The sequence below is a fragment of the Pristiophorus japonicus genome, chromosome 15 (assembly GCF_044704955.1).
Source record: "Pristiophorus japonicus isolate sPriJap1 chromosome 15, sPriJap1.hap1, whole genome shotgun sequence".
NCBI classification, from domain to species: Eukaryota; Metazoa; Chordata; class Chondrichthyes; family Pristiophoridae; genus Pristiophorus; species Pristiophorus japonicus.
Genome location: NC_091991.1, coordinates 58,193,627 through 58,211,770, shown reverse-complemented (window position 1 = coordinate 58,211,770; position 18,144 = coordinate 58,193,627). Strand labels below are relative to the sequence as shown.

Genomic DNA, 18,144 nt, shown 5'->3' with positions numbered 1-18,144 from the left:
ACAACCGAGGGATGGAAGAGGAAAAAAACACACACATACGAGAGAGAGGAAGTAGGCAGACTTGTAAAATACATAAATAGAAAAAGATGGTTAAATGAATGAAGTGATATTAACATGAGATGACAGGAAGAAGCATAATAAAGGAAATTAAAGATAGTTGACCGACACAGGGAATGTGCGAATAGCTGAGGTGGAGGTGTGAGGGTGTGTGGCAGGTCTGACACGGAAACAGGAAAAGATGGCAAATTAGAATAGATTCCAGCAGCCTAGGAAAGAAAGCATAGATCAACTGCAAATATGCAGATTGCCCCATCAGCACACTTCCCCAACCCAAGCACCAATCTTTTCTCCCCTCCGTCCAGAAATGCAAACACATCCATCGTGCATTGCCAACTTCTCCTAGTGTAAAGAAAGTGGGCACTGAAGTTAAAGTCTGAAGCTGCTAAAGTCAATGTTAAGACCAGAAGGATAAGGTGCCATTCTCCAAGCTTGTATTGAACTTCATTGGAATTGTATAAAAGCCAAAGACAGAGAGGTCAGAGTGTGAGTTGAATAAGAAATTGAAGTGGTAGAGGATGGGGAACTTGGGATTACCTATGCAGTTAGAATTTTACGAGATGCCAGTAGACTCATTCATTGAGGAACTTGTTATTAAAGTAGGCAATAAAATTCTCTATCTAAGAAATAGGAGCAGAAGTAGGCCATATGGCCCCTTGAGTCTGCTCCGCCATTCAATAAGATCATGGCTAATCTTTTGCCTGAACTCTACTTTCCCACCCTATCCCCATATCCCTGCTCTGTTTGGAATGTTCAATAGAAAATCTGTTCCTCTTATTCTATATCTGTATATTTATTTTTAATTATTTTTATTTTAAGGGTAAACTCTACACCTGCACAGATGGGTCCAAACAAAGGCAGTTTGAATGCAGGTAAGCTTACAGTGAGCGCATGTGCTTAGTAGCAAAAGAGCCAACCAACTAGGCTTGAATACTTGTTAATGCATTAGAGGATACATTTTATGAGGCGAGGCCCCTGGCACTGAGCCTTACTCATTCGGAGTGCAAATCAGAGAATTGAGCACAATGGTCATTAATCTTGACTCACAGCATTCCTGATTGTTCAGTGATTAAAATGTGCAGTTGATCTAGGCGATATTGAAACAAAGGTGTAAGGATAGATTGTGTTCTAACCAACTGTACGGTTCCGTCTCCTTGGATCCCTCTTCTATATTTGAATGTCATAAATCACGTTTACAGTTTGACTGGATAAAGTTGATTGTTGCTGGCAGCAAAAGTCTAGATATGTTTATATAACATTGCAGTAACTCTTAGTTTAGTACAGCACATTTTTATGGGAGGGTCTTTAAAATCCAGTTTAGTACGTTTGTTTGACAAGAAATGTACTGTGACAAAAATGTTGGTATTTAATGCCAGCTTACATGAGTGCCAGTCTGTCTGCAGTTTGTTTCTACTGAAGACATAAAAAGGGCTGCCACTCAACAAGATCATTATTTTCAACCATGTACGTCTTGGCAGTCATCAGCAGCAAAAAAGGAAAATAGTAGTAACCTTACAGCAAAGTTTAATAATTAGGAGCTGGAAGGCAAGAGTAAACGTATGTTAGATATTTGCCAAGTTTTATTGTGTACTTTAATGCAAGAGCTGGTTCTTTGATTAATCCTTTTGGCTTTTCTTCCAAAACATTTCATGGTATGTCTAAGACTGTATATCATTTTGTAGGGATTCACAGGCACAAACCACTGATGTGTTGCTCATAGGCATTTAAAAATGTATCCATTTAAAATAAATAGTTCAAGAGATTAGCTTTAATATTGTGGGGGATTTTTTTCAGGGACTTGTATTGATTCAAGTTAAAATAAAACTGATTGGTCAATTCTGAAAACATTATCGAGGGAATTGACTGGGAGGAATTTCTGCCTCCAGCGTTGTGAGATCACTGCTCTGGTACTGATGATGATCAACCCAGGGTATTTCATCACTTTCACCATTTTAGCTGTCTGTGTGTTAATTCAAGCTCCTACTGCATGTGAGATTCAGTAAGCATCTCTAGTCCAGTTCCTCTAATAATGTGATCAGTTTTCACCATTTAAATAAATATTTAAAAATAATAAGTGTTCTAAAACTTAAAAGATGTGAAAATGAATTATGATTCTTCTTTCCCCCCCCCCCCCCCCCCCACACACACACACACAGTTATTCACCTTTTATCCCTGTTCTCAGAAGGCAGCAATGCAAGCTGTAGTATGGTTTAGGGGTGTGAGTAATCCTCTGATACCTTTCTTCATGATTGAGCTTGAGGTGAGTTACTTGATTATGGCATGAGGGGTATCGCAGCTGAGCCAGATCCTGTCCTCAACTAGTATCTGCACAAGGACACTTACTAGCCAGGGGTCACTGGATAGAAATTAGGAATGAGAGTCTTGGCTGACTTTGTTTTCTCCTTCCTAGTTCAGCTAAGCTAAGACCGTTCCAGCCCTTCAGCTGCAACTGGAATTATTCTTGACTCCATAATTTTTAAAAAGAGTATTTGTGATGAAAACCTCATCATGCTCCAGTTCACTTGCTCTCTGTGAATGAATTTACTCAGTTACAAATCACAATACTATGTAGGACATTTCTCAGTCACAAAGCAATCCGCCCTGGGGCACTTGAGGAGAAGAGGGGAAATAAACTTAACATTTCAAATAGTAATGTGAAAAATATTGAAAATATTAATTGAATAATAACTATTTGGCCCCCTGATGCTGATTGCAGGGAGTATCTGCTTTCTAATTCTGCACCATGGTGAAGCCAATATCATAAACCTATGAGTTTAAATCAGTCATCTGATTATGTATAGCCACTCCAATTGTCTAACATTTACATAATATCACTGGAGAACAATATGAAAATGAGTTAAATGAATGGAAAAGGTTAGGTAGATTCTAGTTAAAAATGAGTGCAAAGCTAATCAGAAGTGAAGGCTGCTGCGTGCACACAATTTACTATTTTAAGCTAAATATCATAATTCTGCATTGTTCAAAGTGCAGATTTGGACTTGTACAGGGAGCACCCTAGTGGGAGTGGTACATTTTGGTATATGAAACTTAAAGGGATACAGACAATTAAAAGAAGTATCAAATTAGGTCAAAAGTCCTTGCAGCCTTGGGAAAGGCTTAAAGGCATTCCAATCTATTGACAATCTTTTGACAAGGAAGAAGCAGAAAAGGGCTAAGAAGTGACAGGCCAAAATAACAGGGCAGGAACCTGTGTGTCTCGGTGCAGGTAGTAATGCAATACAGCACTGACCCCCTGTTTGATGGCTGCTGATGTGAAGGTGGTGCTCAGTTAACTGATTGCAAAGAACATGCTCCTATTTGCCATTCCGCAGAATAATCCACATAGGCCAGCATTGCAACAGAGATAGCAGCAGGTTTGAGGCTGCATTTGACTGGTATTGCCCCTAGTTATGACAGTCCTTTAGTGCACGTTAGCTGCATCTGGCTCTCTGCTGACCTGGACTCTGTGAAGACAGTTCCCCATGGACTTTCCTAGGTAGGTAGTGCTTGCCAATATGGTTGAGAACATTTTGATGGGCGTGCCCAAGCAATACCTCTGAAAGCATAAAATACTATCTTTGGGATGCATCTGAAGATTTTGTTTATTAGTTCTTGGGATGTGGGCAACATTGGTAAGGCAGTATTTTTATTGCTCACCCCTAGTTGTTTAAAAAACAATTGCAGTTCAGATTCTTGCACCAAACTTTTTTGAACACAATGATGTAAATTTTTCTGTTCCTGCAACTGGGCACATGGGATATATTGAATTTTCAAGAAACAGTTTAGATTAATTAGGCTCCCACAGTGGTAAAACATTTAAGAAAATAAACACTATTATTTAAAAGTTATTTGCAAATTTAATTTCTAGAATTTCAATCTTCTCATTTTGTCCACTTGAGGAGCTAGGTGGAAGGATGCCTACTATAATTCTATAACTATATGTAATGATTGTTACTTATGTGCATATTCTTCTTTTATTAAAAAAAATTGCTTAATAGTTTTAACTTCAAAGTCTAATGTATTGTTCTAACGCTTTCAAAGATTGAAGTGAATACCTAATAGAGTTTGTCGTTCATCTTTATAAACATTTACCAGATGTTTACCAATATCTCAAGGCAAGGCTAGATACTCTCAAAGGAGAATTGACATTTATCCATGAACATGATCTGAATTATGAGGGCTGAAACAACCTAGGATAAGAGGATTAAAAGAGACACAAAATATAACAATTCTGCATGCACAAATGTCGGGAAATTGTCTGCTTGATATTCCCTGCCTAATTTAAATATTTTAAAGAAGCTTCTGCCTCATTCAGGTGATGTTTCCTGCCCCTTTTTTCCCCACTGCCAAAAATACACAGGATGTACACTGTGGGCGTAGATCCATCATAACAGATCTCCGCACTGGTGCGTCTAATTTACACGCAAAAATCAGGTAAAGCCAACTCGAATATCTATGATGTTAACTCTACGAGTAACTTCCATCCCAGATGAGTATCAGCTGTGGCTCAGTGGGTAGCACACTCGTCTCTGATTCAGAAGTTTCAAGGGACTTGAGCACATAAATCTAGGTTGACGCTCCAGTGCAGCACTGAGGAAATGCTGCACTGTCGGAGGTGCCATATTTCAGATGAGACGTTAAACCAAGGTCCCGTCTGCTCTCTCAGGTGGATGTAAAAGGTCCCATGGTACTATTTCAAAGAAGAGCAGGGGAGTTATCCCCGGTGTCCTGGCCAATAATTATCGATCAATCAACATAACAACGCTTTGAGACGTCTGGTGATAGTGAGAGGTGCTATAGAAATGCAAGTCTTTCTTTTTCTTTCAGGTGGGCACCTACCTAAATGCTCAAAGATATTTACCCACATTATCTGTTGCCAATGGCCATTTGCCAGGAGTCGAAAGAATAAATGGACACCTAACTGTTAATGTATGATGTACAAAATCTTTTACTCCATTTAAGATTATTTTTCAGCTCCCTTTATGCCAACCTAGAAAAATAGCAAAAGCTGACAAACAGCTACAAAAAAGCTGACACAGCCCCCAAAAAATGATATATCAGGACTTGACCTGTGAAAACAAGTAGTTGATGGTATTTGTACCATAAGCAGTAGATATACACAGCATCCCTTGATTTGTATTGGAGGAGAAAAAATGAGTACATAAAAACCTGAAGAGGAGATCCAAATGTTGAGGGCACAAAATTGGTGGAGCATTTCTAGGTGGTCCAGAGACATGCCCTCTCGGGAGGAAAATATAATTTGTGTATTAAAACTAATACATTCTGGTTCATTTCTAATCTTAAAGAAAGGAAAAACACAGTAATGTTTGGATTTCCAACAGACTAATTAGACTATCCCTTACTCAAAAGTTATCTCAATAATCACTCATCCACATCCAACCCCACACTGCCCAAGTTCATAAAAACACTCCCTCATCCTTCTTAATTAACCTAACACTCGTCTCTCCCACCATCCAGTTGCATTAGTATTCTTCCCATTAATTTCAATAGAGACAAAATTGAGGGAGCAGGGTGGGAGGGGGCAGAAAAAAGAAAAAAAGACTTGCCTTTCACAATCATTGGACGTTCCAAAGTGCATTACAGCCAATGAAGTACTTTTTTGAAGGGTAGTCACTGTTGTGATGTAGGAATCGCAGCAGCCAATTTGTGCACAGCAAACTCCCACAAACAACAATGTAATAATGACCAGATAATTTGTTTTCAGTGATGTTGATCGAGGGATAAATATTGTCCAGGACACTGGCGATAACTCCCCTGCTCTTCTTCGAAATAGTGCCATGGGATCTTTTACATCCCTCTGAGAGAGTAGACAGGGCCTCGGTTTGTCTTCTCATCCGAAAGATGGCATCTCCAACAATGCAGCACTCCCTCAGCACTGCACTGAAGTGTCAGCCTAGATTTTTTTTGTGCTCAAGTCTCTGGAGCAGGAGTTGAACCTATAACTTTCTGACTCAGAGGCAAGGGTGCTACCAACTGTGCCACAGCTCACAACATTATTGCATGGGGTCCCAGAAAATGTATCCTTTCCTAATACAACTTGCACTAATTAAGGCTTCCTTTCCAGTAAAACATTGTAAAACAGCTTCATGACACATGCTCATTTATAGCCTTTCTGATATACCTAGCCTTGATTATTCACTTGGGCAGGCAAGGAATACTGCCAAATATTGGACAAATTGCCAAGAATTCTTTCCTGAATTTCTCAAATGTGCGTCTCGCTAAATATAAAGCAATTTTATCCCCCAGTCATAAGCCTCCCTACCTGTCTGCTGCCAAGCTAGTATGGGATTAACCCACTTGTACTCTAGCATCCTGATGTGAAGAGCTTTGTGTCTGCATTTATGCATGCATGAACTCTACCGACTTGCACACGTACACAGTACAATTCTGGGATAAGGCTATAAATCACTTTTTTTCTGAGACCTGCTGCAGGCACACAGAGAAAAAGCAGTGCAGGCTGTCCACAGTTGCTTAACTGAGAGAACAGGCAGAAAACCTTCTCCTGTCCTTCTGGCAGAGATACTTCTTAACCAGCCACTGGGCACTTTTTAAATGCTGCTTGGTTGACACAGCCTCTCATTACAGTACTTCCTATTTTTCTCTTTCCTCCCTATGAAGAAGGCTCTGACCTCCATTCAGAGGCATTTCAAGAAGCGTAGGAGAACTTGGTATGAAGTAAACGACAGGAAGTGAGCCTATGTCGGGTAAAAATGTAACATAATTGCAACAAGCCAAAAGCTTTTTTTGTAAATTCACAGCACAATCTGAGGACTTGTACACCACATTGGGTCAGAATGGCACTGTGTGTGGCTCGTGTGTTGCATCTTGCGCTAACATGAATTGATAGCTTAACAATAAGTTCATATAAATTTGCATGTGAAACCACTACCAGATTTTGTATTATCTTTATGAAACAGGAAGAAATATAATTATACAGTTCCAACCAGGCACGGAGTGCTAGGTCAGACCAGAGAAAATTAAATTCAGCATCATTTTATCTATTAACACCTTAAACATATTAAACTAAACAGCACACCACTTGGCATCTTATCCACTGTAGATTTGGAATGACATCAGGTCAGTTTGCTCTTTATTTTGAGCATTTTAGTGCCAGAGTAAAACTGACATCTGCAACACTCTGTCATGAATTTGACAGTAGAAACTCCACTCAAATTATACATTCTGGTCTCATACACTGGTTTCACACTGATGGGAAGTTGGATTTGCTTCCTGCTCGAAGCTCGTTAACCAGAAAAGTTTGGTTAGAAATAGCATTGGCTGAAAGAGAACAGTTGTCACTGAATTGAACTAAATGTTTGAATTCGTTTAATAATTTATTGCATATAGCCAAATTACACTAAATATATAGGAGTACAAAATAAAGTAGATAAAGAATAATTGCATGTATAGATTTTACAGTTTGTGAAGTGATTGCTTTCAGTGTGTATACTGAGGTTTGCATAATGACATTTATTAATTGAAACTGAAGCAAATATGATGCACTGCTTCATGCTTTGCCTTCACTAAAGTCACCATCACACTCTGAGGAATTTTGACATTTTATGATTAAGAAAGTTATGAAAGGCTTGGTCAATGCCATGAAAAATATTTTTTTTATGAGGTATTATAAACCAGGCCAATCTACTGTATTTGCAGAAAGGTTGCTGCAATTAGCCACCAGATTTCAGATCAGGACGCACTGTAAACATTGTTAGTATAAGTTTGATTACAGTTATATGACATTAATACAAGGTTAATGCATCACTCAGGACCAGTTCTTAGAACTGTAACATTTACTGCCTATATCTAATTATTTCCTTAAATTCAGATAAATAAGAGATTCAACTTCCCCCAACCACTTGGAACATTTCAATTGCAAAATATCACTTGTAATATCTCACCACATTTAAAAATGTTGTCACTTGTTGGAATAACAAGAACAAAATATAAACAATATTATTTATAACTATTTTCACATTTCATCATTATACTATTATAGCTAACTTAAGACCCAATGCATCTGTCTATACTTCATAGCATGAGTAGTCCTACCAACTATTTAGTTACTTATTTAAAAGTTATATATTTGGAAGAAAATTGCCAGGTGGCTGCGTAATATATTTTGCTTCCATATTATGACTTGGGCCAAAAAATTCAATTTCTGCTCAAACCAGGTGCAAAGTCAAGAGGTGGCTGCTCCGCCCACCAGTTTGTGCCAGCGTGAGGTTTAAACCAGGCTCGGCCTTTTAAATGCTGTCAGCAAGCTGCAGGTGCAAAATGGGCACCCAGTTGCTGGTTGTGGGAAGGAGAGAAATAGTCCAACTTCTATGCTGAGCAGGCCACGCAGGTCGGATCTGTGGTGGGGGGGGCGGGGGGGTGGTGGCAGGAGGGGCAGAGGGGAGGTCAGAGGTGATCCTGTGAGAGGCCTCAAATGGACCAGCACTGTGCCAGAGTAATTTTGTGGGCCCAGAAGGAGCAGTCCTGCCCCATGACCTTTAGCACCCACATCAGAAAATTCACCCCAATATGCCACTATATGTCCCAGATCGAGAAATTAAGACTGACACATTGAAAAAATTTTACTGGCGGAGGTGGAGATGGGGGCGGGGGGTGGAGAACAGGGAGAATAAAGATTTTGGGAAATGCCTTGTGATTAGCAATTAAATACGAAGGAAACTATTTTTTAAAAACAGGGCTAAGTTCATGTATGCAGCGCCGTTTACATAGCATGGTCCTGCAGTCTTGACAGATAGTACACTTACTTACTAATACTTCTAAATCTTTATCCAACCCAGGCCAATACACAAAACTTCGGGCCACCGCTTTCATGCCTACGATGCCGGTATGCTCACCGTGAAGTTCCATCAAGACTTTGGCCCGTAGTGCACTGGGAATGACTACTCTCGAGCCTCATTTTAGACATCCCTGCTCACATGATAATTCGTGCCGACGATGATAAAAGGACTTTATCCCTGCGTCTAAATGCGTCTGATCTTCAGGTTACCCTTGCAGGATGTGCTCATAGGCCTCCTTTAACGTGGCATCTTTTTGTGTGTGCTCTGCAATAACAGAAGTGGTGACTGAAAAGGCCTTATCAATGACATCTAGAGTAAAGATTGACTACTCGTGACCAATTTCAGAATCTTCAAGAAGCAACCATGAAAGGGCATCTGCCATTGCATTCTGCTTCGACGTACGATACGCGATCTTATAATCGTACTGAGACAATAAGTAGCCCATCTTTGTATCCTGGAAGCCACCATAGATGGAATTGCTGCCTTTGGGCCTAGGGTAGCTAGTAACCGTTTGTGATCGGTTACTAGCATGAATTGGCATCCCAAAAGAAATTGGTGGAATGTTTTAGTACCAAATATAATTGCCAAAGCCTCTTTCTCAATCTGGTCATCATTTTTTTCGCTGTTGTTGAGCATATGCGATGCAAAGGCAATCAGTTTTTCCTGCCCATCATTCATAACATGGCTGATCACGGCTTCCGCACCATTCCCAGAGGCATCACATGCTAGTCTTAGTTCCATTCCCAGAGGCATCACATGCTAGTCTTAGTTCACGAGTCAGATTATAATGGACGAGAAGAGCACTACTGCTCAAGCATTGCTTGCATGTTGTTGTATGCATTCTGTTGCTCTTTGTCCCATATCCAACACACACCTTTCTTTAATAAATAATGGATTGGTACGAGCATTGTTGCTTGTCCAGGAAGGAAACAAGCATAATATTGGGCCATGCCTAAAAAAGATTGTAATTCAGTAATTTTTTTGGGTTCCATCATGATGGCTTGCACTTTCTCCTTAACAGGTTGGAGATCATTTTCATCTACCCGCAATCCTAGATAATCCACCTCACGCTATAAGAATGCATACTTACTCCTCTTCAGTTTCAGATTATGGTCATTGAACTGTCTGAATACTTCTAAGATTTCCACGTTTTCCTTCTCTGTGCCAGTGGCTATCAACACATCATCATGATTGCATAAACAGTGATTTATTCCCTGTAAGATCTGATCCATGGTAGCCTGAAATATCTTTGGTGAGGACTTGATACCAGAGGACAACTTAGAATATGAATATAAACCTTTGTGTGTGTTGACTGTCAGATACTGCTGACTATCCTTGTCAACGTGGAGTTGAGCATAGGCGTGGGAGTGATCCAGTTTTGTGAAGACTTTGGCTCCCGCCAGTTCTGCTTACAAGTCCTGTGATGTCGATAAAGGGTACTGTTCATCATCCACTGTTCGATTCAGGGTAATTTTATAATCCCCACAGAGCCGTATCGCTTTGTCTGCCTTCAGAACTGCAACTAACGGGGTGGCGCAGTCACTCCTATCAGTCTTCACTAAAACTCCGTTTCTCTCCAACTTATCAAGCTCTTGCTCAACCTGCAATTTTAATGTATATGGTACCAGCCTTGGTCTACAAAAAATAAGTTTGACATCCAACCTAATCCGAATATGTGCATTGTATCCCTTGATGCCCTCGTATGAGTCCTCAAACATGCTAGCATATTTGTCCAGCAGAGTATCTAGCCAAGACTTAACCATTTCTGTACAATAGACGCTGTACCAATCCAAACAAAGCTCTCTTAGCCAATCTTTGCCCATAAGTGTCAACCAATTGATGTATTTCTCTATAATAATAGGTCATCTTGCTTGTTGCCCCTGCTATTGTACTATACACTCCATTTGTCCAAGTGTCTGCAGTTTTTCCACTTCACTGAGCTCGCCTTTAGTGGTATGCCCCTGAAATTCTTGTAATATACCTCCTGGCTCATTATTGAGTAATCAGCCGCTGTATCTATTGTCATATTAATACATCAATTATTAATCAGTGCTAACGTTCTGAAATCCTGACATAAGGAATGAATTGCCATGCCCTTCACTGCATATACACCAAAACCTACACTGTTCTGATCGGTTTCCACCCAGTGAAGTCTTTGACTATCGTTGGACTTGACCTTTGATTTACATGCGACTGCAATGTGTCCCCATACTTGGCACCGGTGGCATCTTGCCCACTTGAACCAACACTGTTATGCGGTATGGTTGCCATTACACCTATGACATCGATTCTTCTTGGTTTCATAACTCTCCCTCTGACTAGGACTCACCCTCTTCTGCATTTCTACAGCCCGGTGGCAGTGAACTGCAAATACTGCCGGCAATGGGTGAAATTCTTCAATATTTTTCTCTGCCATCTCCATGGAGGTGGCGATCTTGCAAGCTTTCTCAAAAGAGAGATCATCCATACCTAACAATTTTGATTGGATGTGTTCATCCATTAGTCCATATACACATTTATCTCAAAGAGCCTATCTAGGAATCCTCCAAAATTGCAGTGCAGAGATAATTTTCTTATGGCAACAATGGTTTCATCAGGTCTTTGGTTTCTCATTGCGAACTTATAACTCTCCGCTATTTCTAAAAGCTACGGATCAAAATGATTTTCCCAAATCTGTTGTATGTCTGAGAATGAAGCATCCTTAACCTTTCTCAGGATTAACAAATTCACTAAGATACTATCATTTTCTCCTCCAATTCTGACTGACAGAATAGCTTTCATCTTCTCCTGAACTGTTTGCTTCTTAATTACAAATCTGCCACACCTGCTGAGACTTAATTGATGTCATTAGCTTTAAAAAAAAACATTTGCAATCTTTCACTAAGATCTAAATGATTCCTTATTCTTGTCAAAAGCTCCCAAATTACTGACATAACTCATTACCGTCTTAGCTTAATAGCCATTAATCACTCTCAATAATCTTGAATTGCTTTTCAATTACTCTAAATGGCTTTCTACAAGCTTTTTTTGTCAGTTCAACACTGTTCACTGCTCACAAAAAAAAATGGTACTGCCAGACTCTCATTCGGGAACCACGCTTCTTGCTGTGCTTCACTTGCATTTGCCTTCTCATAAAAGGAAATTCCACCAAAATGTCTTCATGAAGAAACTCCCATTCTCGTTGCCATTTTGTAATGTATTTGCTTCATGGGTTCTTTGCTTAAGAATTCATAGCAACACGTTGCTATTAAGAACTGGTTAGTTTATTAACAAAGATTTAACAATCACACTACACATTACCAGTTCATCCACTAGGCTCACAACTGCATAGCCATTCATGATTCAACAACTCTACAAATCTGTGAGCATACTTGCAGGTCCATACATTACAAGCGGGTATATGGAGTTAGATCGAAGACCAGTCATGATTTCATTGAATGGCGGAACAGGCTCGAGGGGCTGAATGGCCTACTCTTGTTCCTATGTTCCTAAAAAAGCTTTAATTGGAACATGCCAAAGATGGAGGCAGAGACAAATTAAAAACAGTGCATTACAACTTAAGCAAAGTTTGTTTAAATAATTTACTGAATGTATTGCTAATACTGACTGGGGAAGTATCTGAAAATGGAACAGTTTAATGTCGCCTGTCAGTGGATTACATCACTGTCCATTACTCAACTATAAATCTTACCCTAAAATCACACATTATAAGTGAACTGAACCAGATTGTTGCTGATACACCAAGTTGAAAATGAATTTCAACTTAAAAGTAAAGAAATGAGAAAGATTGGACAGATCAGAACACATACTTACAGACAGCAAATAAAATTGCTTGTTGAGAGGAAGGTGGGATTTATAGAGAATTACTGGCGTTTTAAAAAAGCTCCAGAAATTCTCTATATAAAAAAGGTATGTTTGCCAATTATGAGTACTAGGGTTAATTCCGAGTAGAACATGCCTCTATGTAAAGATGAGTTTCTTGTGTTTTCAGATGAGATGCTAGAATGGGCCAGAACATGAAACAGAGGTATTTCATCTTTGAGAATGTGGACCAATCAGTCAAGTCCCATTTTCAATGTGCCTCACCACTGGCTGAAAACGGGGCAGTCTTGGCAGTACTGTTGTAGTGTTTTTAAAGCATCCAATCCACTGGTCAGATCGTAATTCCTGGCTAACTGACTCTTTAACCGTCCTTTCTAGGAGAGAACTCTGTGCACACTCGAATATTGAACTCTCTCCCAGCAGGTAGAAATGTTAATGTTTTGAAGTGATAAGGGAAGATTCCCTCCTCTCTAAACATTCAAATTAAGACCAGGTAGATTTACAAAATCCTTGGGGGTCAAAAAGACCCCAGGAGCGCTTAGTGAACCAGGTGTGACACCACACTGAATTTACACTCCATGTGGTGTCAAACCCAAGTGATGTGAGACTCCCTTCTCCAGGGAATCTCCCTTTTGTATTGCTCCATAGTCAGGGTTGACCGTGACTCTATATTCAGTGACTTTAGGTGTTGCTGCAACTTAAAAATCACATTGCATTGATGTTAAATGTGCCCTGCATTGCTTGAACTATTAGACCTTGCTGTTGAAAGCAGAAATGAGATGTAGAAGTGTTGCTGTATGTGTTACTAATTTAGTTATCATTAGGCTTAAGGAAACCTAGGAATTTCCATTAATCTTCACAAATGATATGCTTTTCCTCTTCCCCCAATTTTGGGCCACACATTTTATTAAAATCCTTAGGGGGCAAAATTCCCGTGTTATGCGCCTCCAGTTAGCACCTCCGAGGGGCGCTAATGGAGCTCGAAGGTGTTTTCGCCCGTGCCCGGGGGGGGGCGATGGGGTGGTACCGGTGGTCGGGCCATTGTCCACTGATGTCGCAGGGTCTGGACCGCAATCGTGCATTTCAACCATTTCGGTGCTGGTCTGCGGCCACAGCACCCCGCAACCCTGGTGGCCAAGTGGAGGCCCATCAAAAGGCCTGCAAAGCTCACAGAATCCCTCCCCTTTAACGGAAGAGGAGAGGTGTTCAAATGCGTCAGCACTACACGGAGAAGCTGCGTAGTGCTCCGCAATGCGCCTGGTTAGCGGCCTCGATCCCACCCCGAGAGGAAGTGGAGCGCGCGACATTGCGCACCACTTCCTATGAGGGGCGGTGACCTCATGCGCTGGGCGCAGAATGTCCAGCCTCGGAGAGGTTATCGCCCCCAACCGGGGCGATAGCCAATTTCAGCCCCTTAGTAATTTAGGTAAATTTTGTCGTTCATATACAATCTGCACCACCAATTTTGGATTTGCTTTTAGAATGGAAAAGTTTTTTTTTAAACAATATACACTTTAAAATTTATAATAATTTTATTTTTCGACTGAAGTTAGTTCTGCCAATAATACAGTGGGTGCTGAGTAGTTGATACAGCATATCCTGAAAATGAAAGCATCAACCTCGCGGTATATTGTTGAATTTACAGTGGAGTATTACAACCCTGGTCTCAGTGAGAAGGCTATTATGAAATTCTCAGTGATATTGGGAAGGTTATGTGCTCTCTGGCATTGGAGTTTAATTATTTTCCCATATTCTTCTTCCCTCATTGAATATTCTACATGTACCACTTTTCAATTTTGCATTTCTTTAACAAAAATGTTTCTAAAAAAAACAAGTTTATTTTATTCCCTTCCCGTGTTTCTATACAGGCCATTTTCCTGTAAAAGATAGGAACACCTGTAAATACCTTGATCTTAGTTGTGCTGTTTAGGGAAGAAGCAGTAACTGGAGGCAAATTTGCTTCCCCATAGATAGAGAAAATACATTAATAAAGCAAGTTACCTAAGGATGCTCTTGTGTATCTCCAAGTAGCTGGGCTCAGAAGTAGAGTGGTCTGAGAATAGATTACTTGGTGCATGATGCAGGAGAGGTGTGGATAAAATAAATTTTTAAATATTGAGGAATGATAAATATTAATATATCTGGGGAAATGTATTTGGAAATTTATAACCCTATTTATTTTCTATTAACAGAGGTCAATATATTTTGTACAAAGATGGGGATGTAAATCAGCCTTTGATAAATGACCGAAAATGGAAGAATAGTGAATTCAATTTTGACGATGTGCCCTCTGCTATGATGGCCCTTTTCACTGTCTCAACCTTTGAAGGATGGCCACAGTAAGTACAATAGTGTCAGCATGTGTTGTGAAACTCCAAATCTAGTAACTGTGTACCCCAAATAGTTTTTATTTAATCTATATAGCACCTGATAAAGAAATGTTTTTCATGAAGCATAAACAGCAAAAATACTGATAAGCATGATGCACACTCAACAACCACAACTTGCATTTATATAGAACCTTTTAATGTATAAAACATTCCAAGGTGCTTAACAGAGGTGTAAACAGAGAAAAATCAGTGTATGTAATACAGTTGCCAGTAAAATCTACACATTTTGAAACTAAGGGGTTAATTTTAACCTAACCTGGGTGGTGGAAAACTGACCGGATTGGATCAGGGGCCCTTTTTACATTCTCCCAATTTTACTTTCCATTGACAGATGCGAGGAATATGCCTGAAAGCAACTCAAAGTGACCCCACCAACCCCACCTGTAACTCGGCTAAACATTTTTTTAAATGTTAAGTTTTAATCTTTTTCTTTGGGGATCCTGCTGAATGAACCCCCAATGATCCACCTGGCTACTAAGAGGCCAAGGACATCTTGGCTCTTTCCATCCGTTTTGGGTTTGACAAAGGCTCCACCTCTTAGGACTCATAGAATTCCCGACATAAAATCAGAATCCGGTGTATCCAAATTTTGTGCTAAGTTGCCTTTCCGATGCACACTCGCTGCAGTTATGGTAGGACTGTGCCAGATGGACGGTGGATTTTTTAGCCCAGCTTTACTCTCTCGTCCAGTAAAGGGTGTTAATGCTCAGAAATTGAAGAAATTATTTATTGACTTTCGTTATTTTGCAAAACACAGTGGCTAACCAGTACTAACCGAGCATTTGGAGTTTCTTAAGCTAGACAGGGAAGAATGAACAGAATGTGAATGTAGGAGTGACAGGTAATTTCATCAATATTTATATGATTGTATCAGAAATCAAATACAATGGTTTTCTTTTTTTCAATGTTTATGCCCTACCCAGGCTGAGAGTGTAAGCTGTTCTGGGGCTTCTATCACTGCCTCTCTTTAACAAGCTACTATCACTGGAGATAAAGTACTAGGCAAATTAATGGGACTAAAGGTGGACAAGTCCCCTGGACCTGATGGCTTGCATCCTAGGGTCTTAAAAGAAGAGATAGTGGATGCCTTGGTTATAATCTACCAAAATTCCCTGAATTCTGGAGAGGTCCCAGTGGACTGGAAAATCGCAAATGTGACACCCCTATTTAAGAAAGGAGGGAGACAGAAAGCAGGAAACTATAGACAAGTTAACCTAAAATCTGTCATTGGGCAAATGCTGGAGTCCATCATTAAGGAAGTAGTAGCAGGACATTATTTCAATGATAGGGGAGTCAAGGGTTATGGGGAGTGGGTGGGGAAGTGGAGTTGAGGCCAGGATCAGGTCAGCCATGATCTTATTGAATGGCGGAGCAGGCTCGAAGGCCAAATGGCCTAGTCCTGCTCATATTTCTTATGTTCTTGTGTACTATGTAATGGCTCGCCACTTGATTTTCTTTCTTTCCTTCATGTGGGTAAGTGTTTGGCTTCTCCCTATTGAGGTCAAGAATTTGTCTCGAACGTGTGTACCAGTGCAATGCCACTCCATGGCACAATGCACAGATTATATATTTTCCTTCTTCCACATTTCATTCCATTCATCTATGCAGAAAACCCTGTTCTGAAAATCTAGAGGAAACTCAGGATTTTGCATTTATAACTTAGCAAATTTTGTCCATTCAATAGAATAGACCCAGTGCCAGCTTAGAATTGTGAATGGCGGAGCACTGATCTTTCAACTGAAGAACAATATCCATCAATCTGATCATTCTAAATCACTCAGTAAATTCTGGTTTCAAGTTTCTAATGGAGTGCCAAGATGAAGGCACGAAAAGTTGAAAGCCTTTGTGACGATATCTACATTCTACAATTTCTGCCCTCTCAGTCAAAACAAGCTATAAGAGGCTACTACCTGAAAGGTTGGGAGTCTGAGAAAGTCAGAAGAAATATGATGAATTTAAAACAAAAAAATAAAAGTTACATTGTTGCAGGTTAAATCATGTATACATTTCTCCTGTCTTATGCATACAGGTTGCTTTATCGAGCCATTGATTCTCATACCGAGGATACTGGCCCAATTTACAACTACAGAGTGGAGATATCCATCTTCTTCATCATCTATATCATCGTTATTGCCTTCTTCATGATGAATATTTTCGTAGGTTTCGTCATTGTCACATTTCAGGAACAGGGAGAACAAGAATACAAAAACTGCGAACTGGACAAAAATCAGGTGAATAAGAAGTTTAATGAAAGAAAGAAAAGAAAGAATTGCATATATATAGCACCTTTCATGACCACCGGATGTCTCAAAGCACTTTACAGCCAATGAAGTACCTTTTGAAGTGTAGTTACTGTTGCAATGTAGGAATGGATAAATATGAGCTGGTATCATTTGTACCTTCTGAAATGAACAGTGCGAGCGATTACACCTCAGAAGATATATTAATGAGAAGATAATTTGTCAGTTGCTGATGCATGGCATATTTCATTACCACTGTTTCATTATTTCAGGTAAATGTGTTTTTCAAGGAAATGGGCATCAGTGGTAGGTAATGGTTTCTGCAATATTGAACTCTCCTAGATTAGCAGAAACACAGGTTGTAAGCAGTTCACAAGTCTGAAATTAAAGTATCTGATCTGGATGATGTATAGTGATGATCCTCTGCCCCCAAAACATAAAAATGAGATTGCTACTGAATAACCAACAGTATAATCGACAATGAATTGTCCACTAACTAAACCTACTCCCCCCGCCCCCCCCCCCCCCATTAAATTGGGATTGCTATTAACTGACCGACACTGATCTACTGTATCGGTGCGGAGAGTATAGGCAGTGGGATTATTTGTGGACCTTTCTAGCAAAGATGACTACAGACATGATGGGCATCTAAATGGCAAACTAATTTCAATCTAGATAAGTGTGAGCTGCTGCAATTTGGTAGGAGGAATAAGGAGGTCACTTACTCCTTGGGAAATAAGAACCTGAATGGGGTAGAAAATCAAAAGGGTCTAGGAGTATACATTCATAAATTATTAAAAGTAGCAATGCAAGTTAAC

At 39.9% G+C, this 18,144-nt stretch overlaps 1 protein-coding gene across 1 annotated transcript in view; it reads left to right on the top strand.

Annotated features, from left to right (window-relative positions):
• The window catches only part of cacna1c (calcium channel, voltage-dependent, L type, alpha 1C subunit), a 1,034,505-nt gene that overhangs the window by 808,623 nt on the left and 207,738 nt on the right, over positions 1–18,144 (top strand). The window contains exons 23-25 of the mRNA XM_070900503.1: positions 877–929; positions 14,889–15,035; positions 17,116–17,317. Coding sequence (XP_070756604.1) covers positions 877–929; positions 14,889–15,035; positions 17,116–17,317 — 402 coding nt within the window. The remainder of the gene's footprint in view (positions 1–876; positions 930–14,888; positions 15,036–17,115; positions 17,318–18,144) is intronic.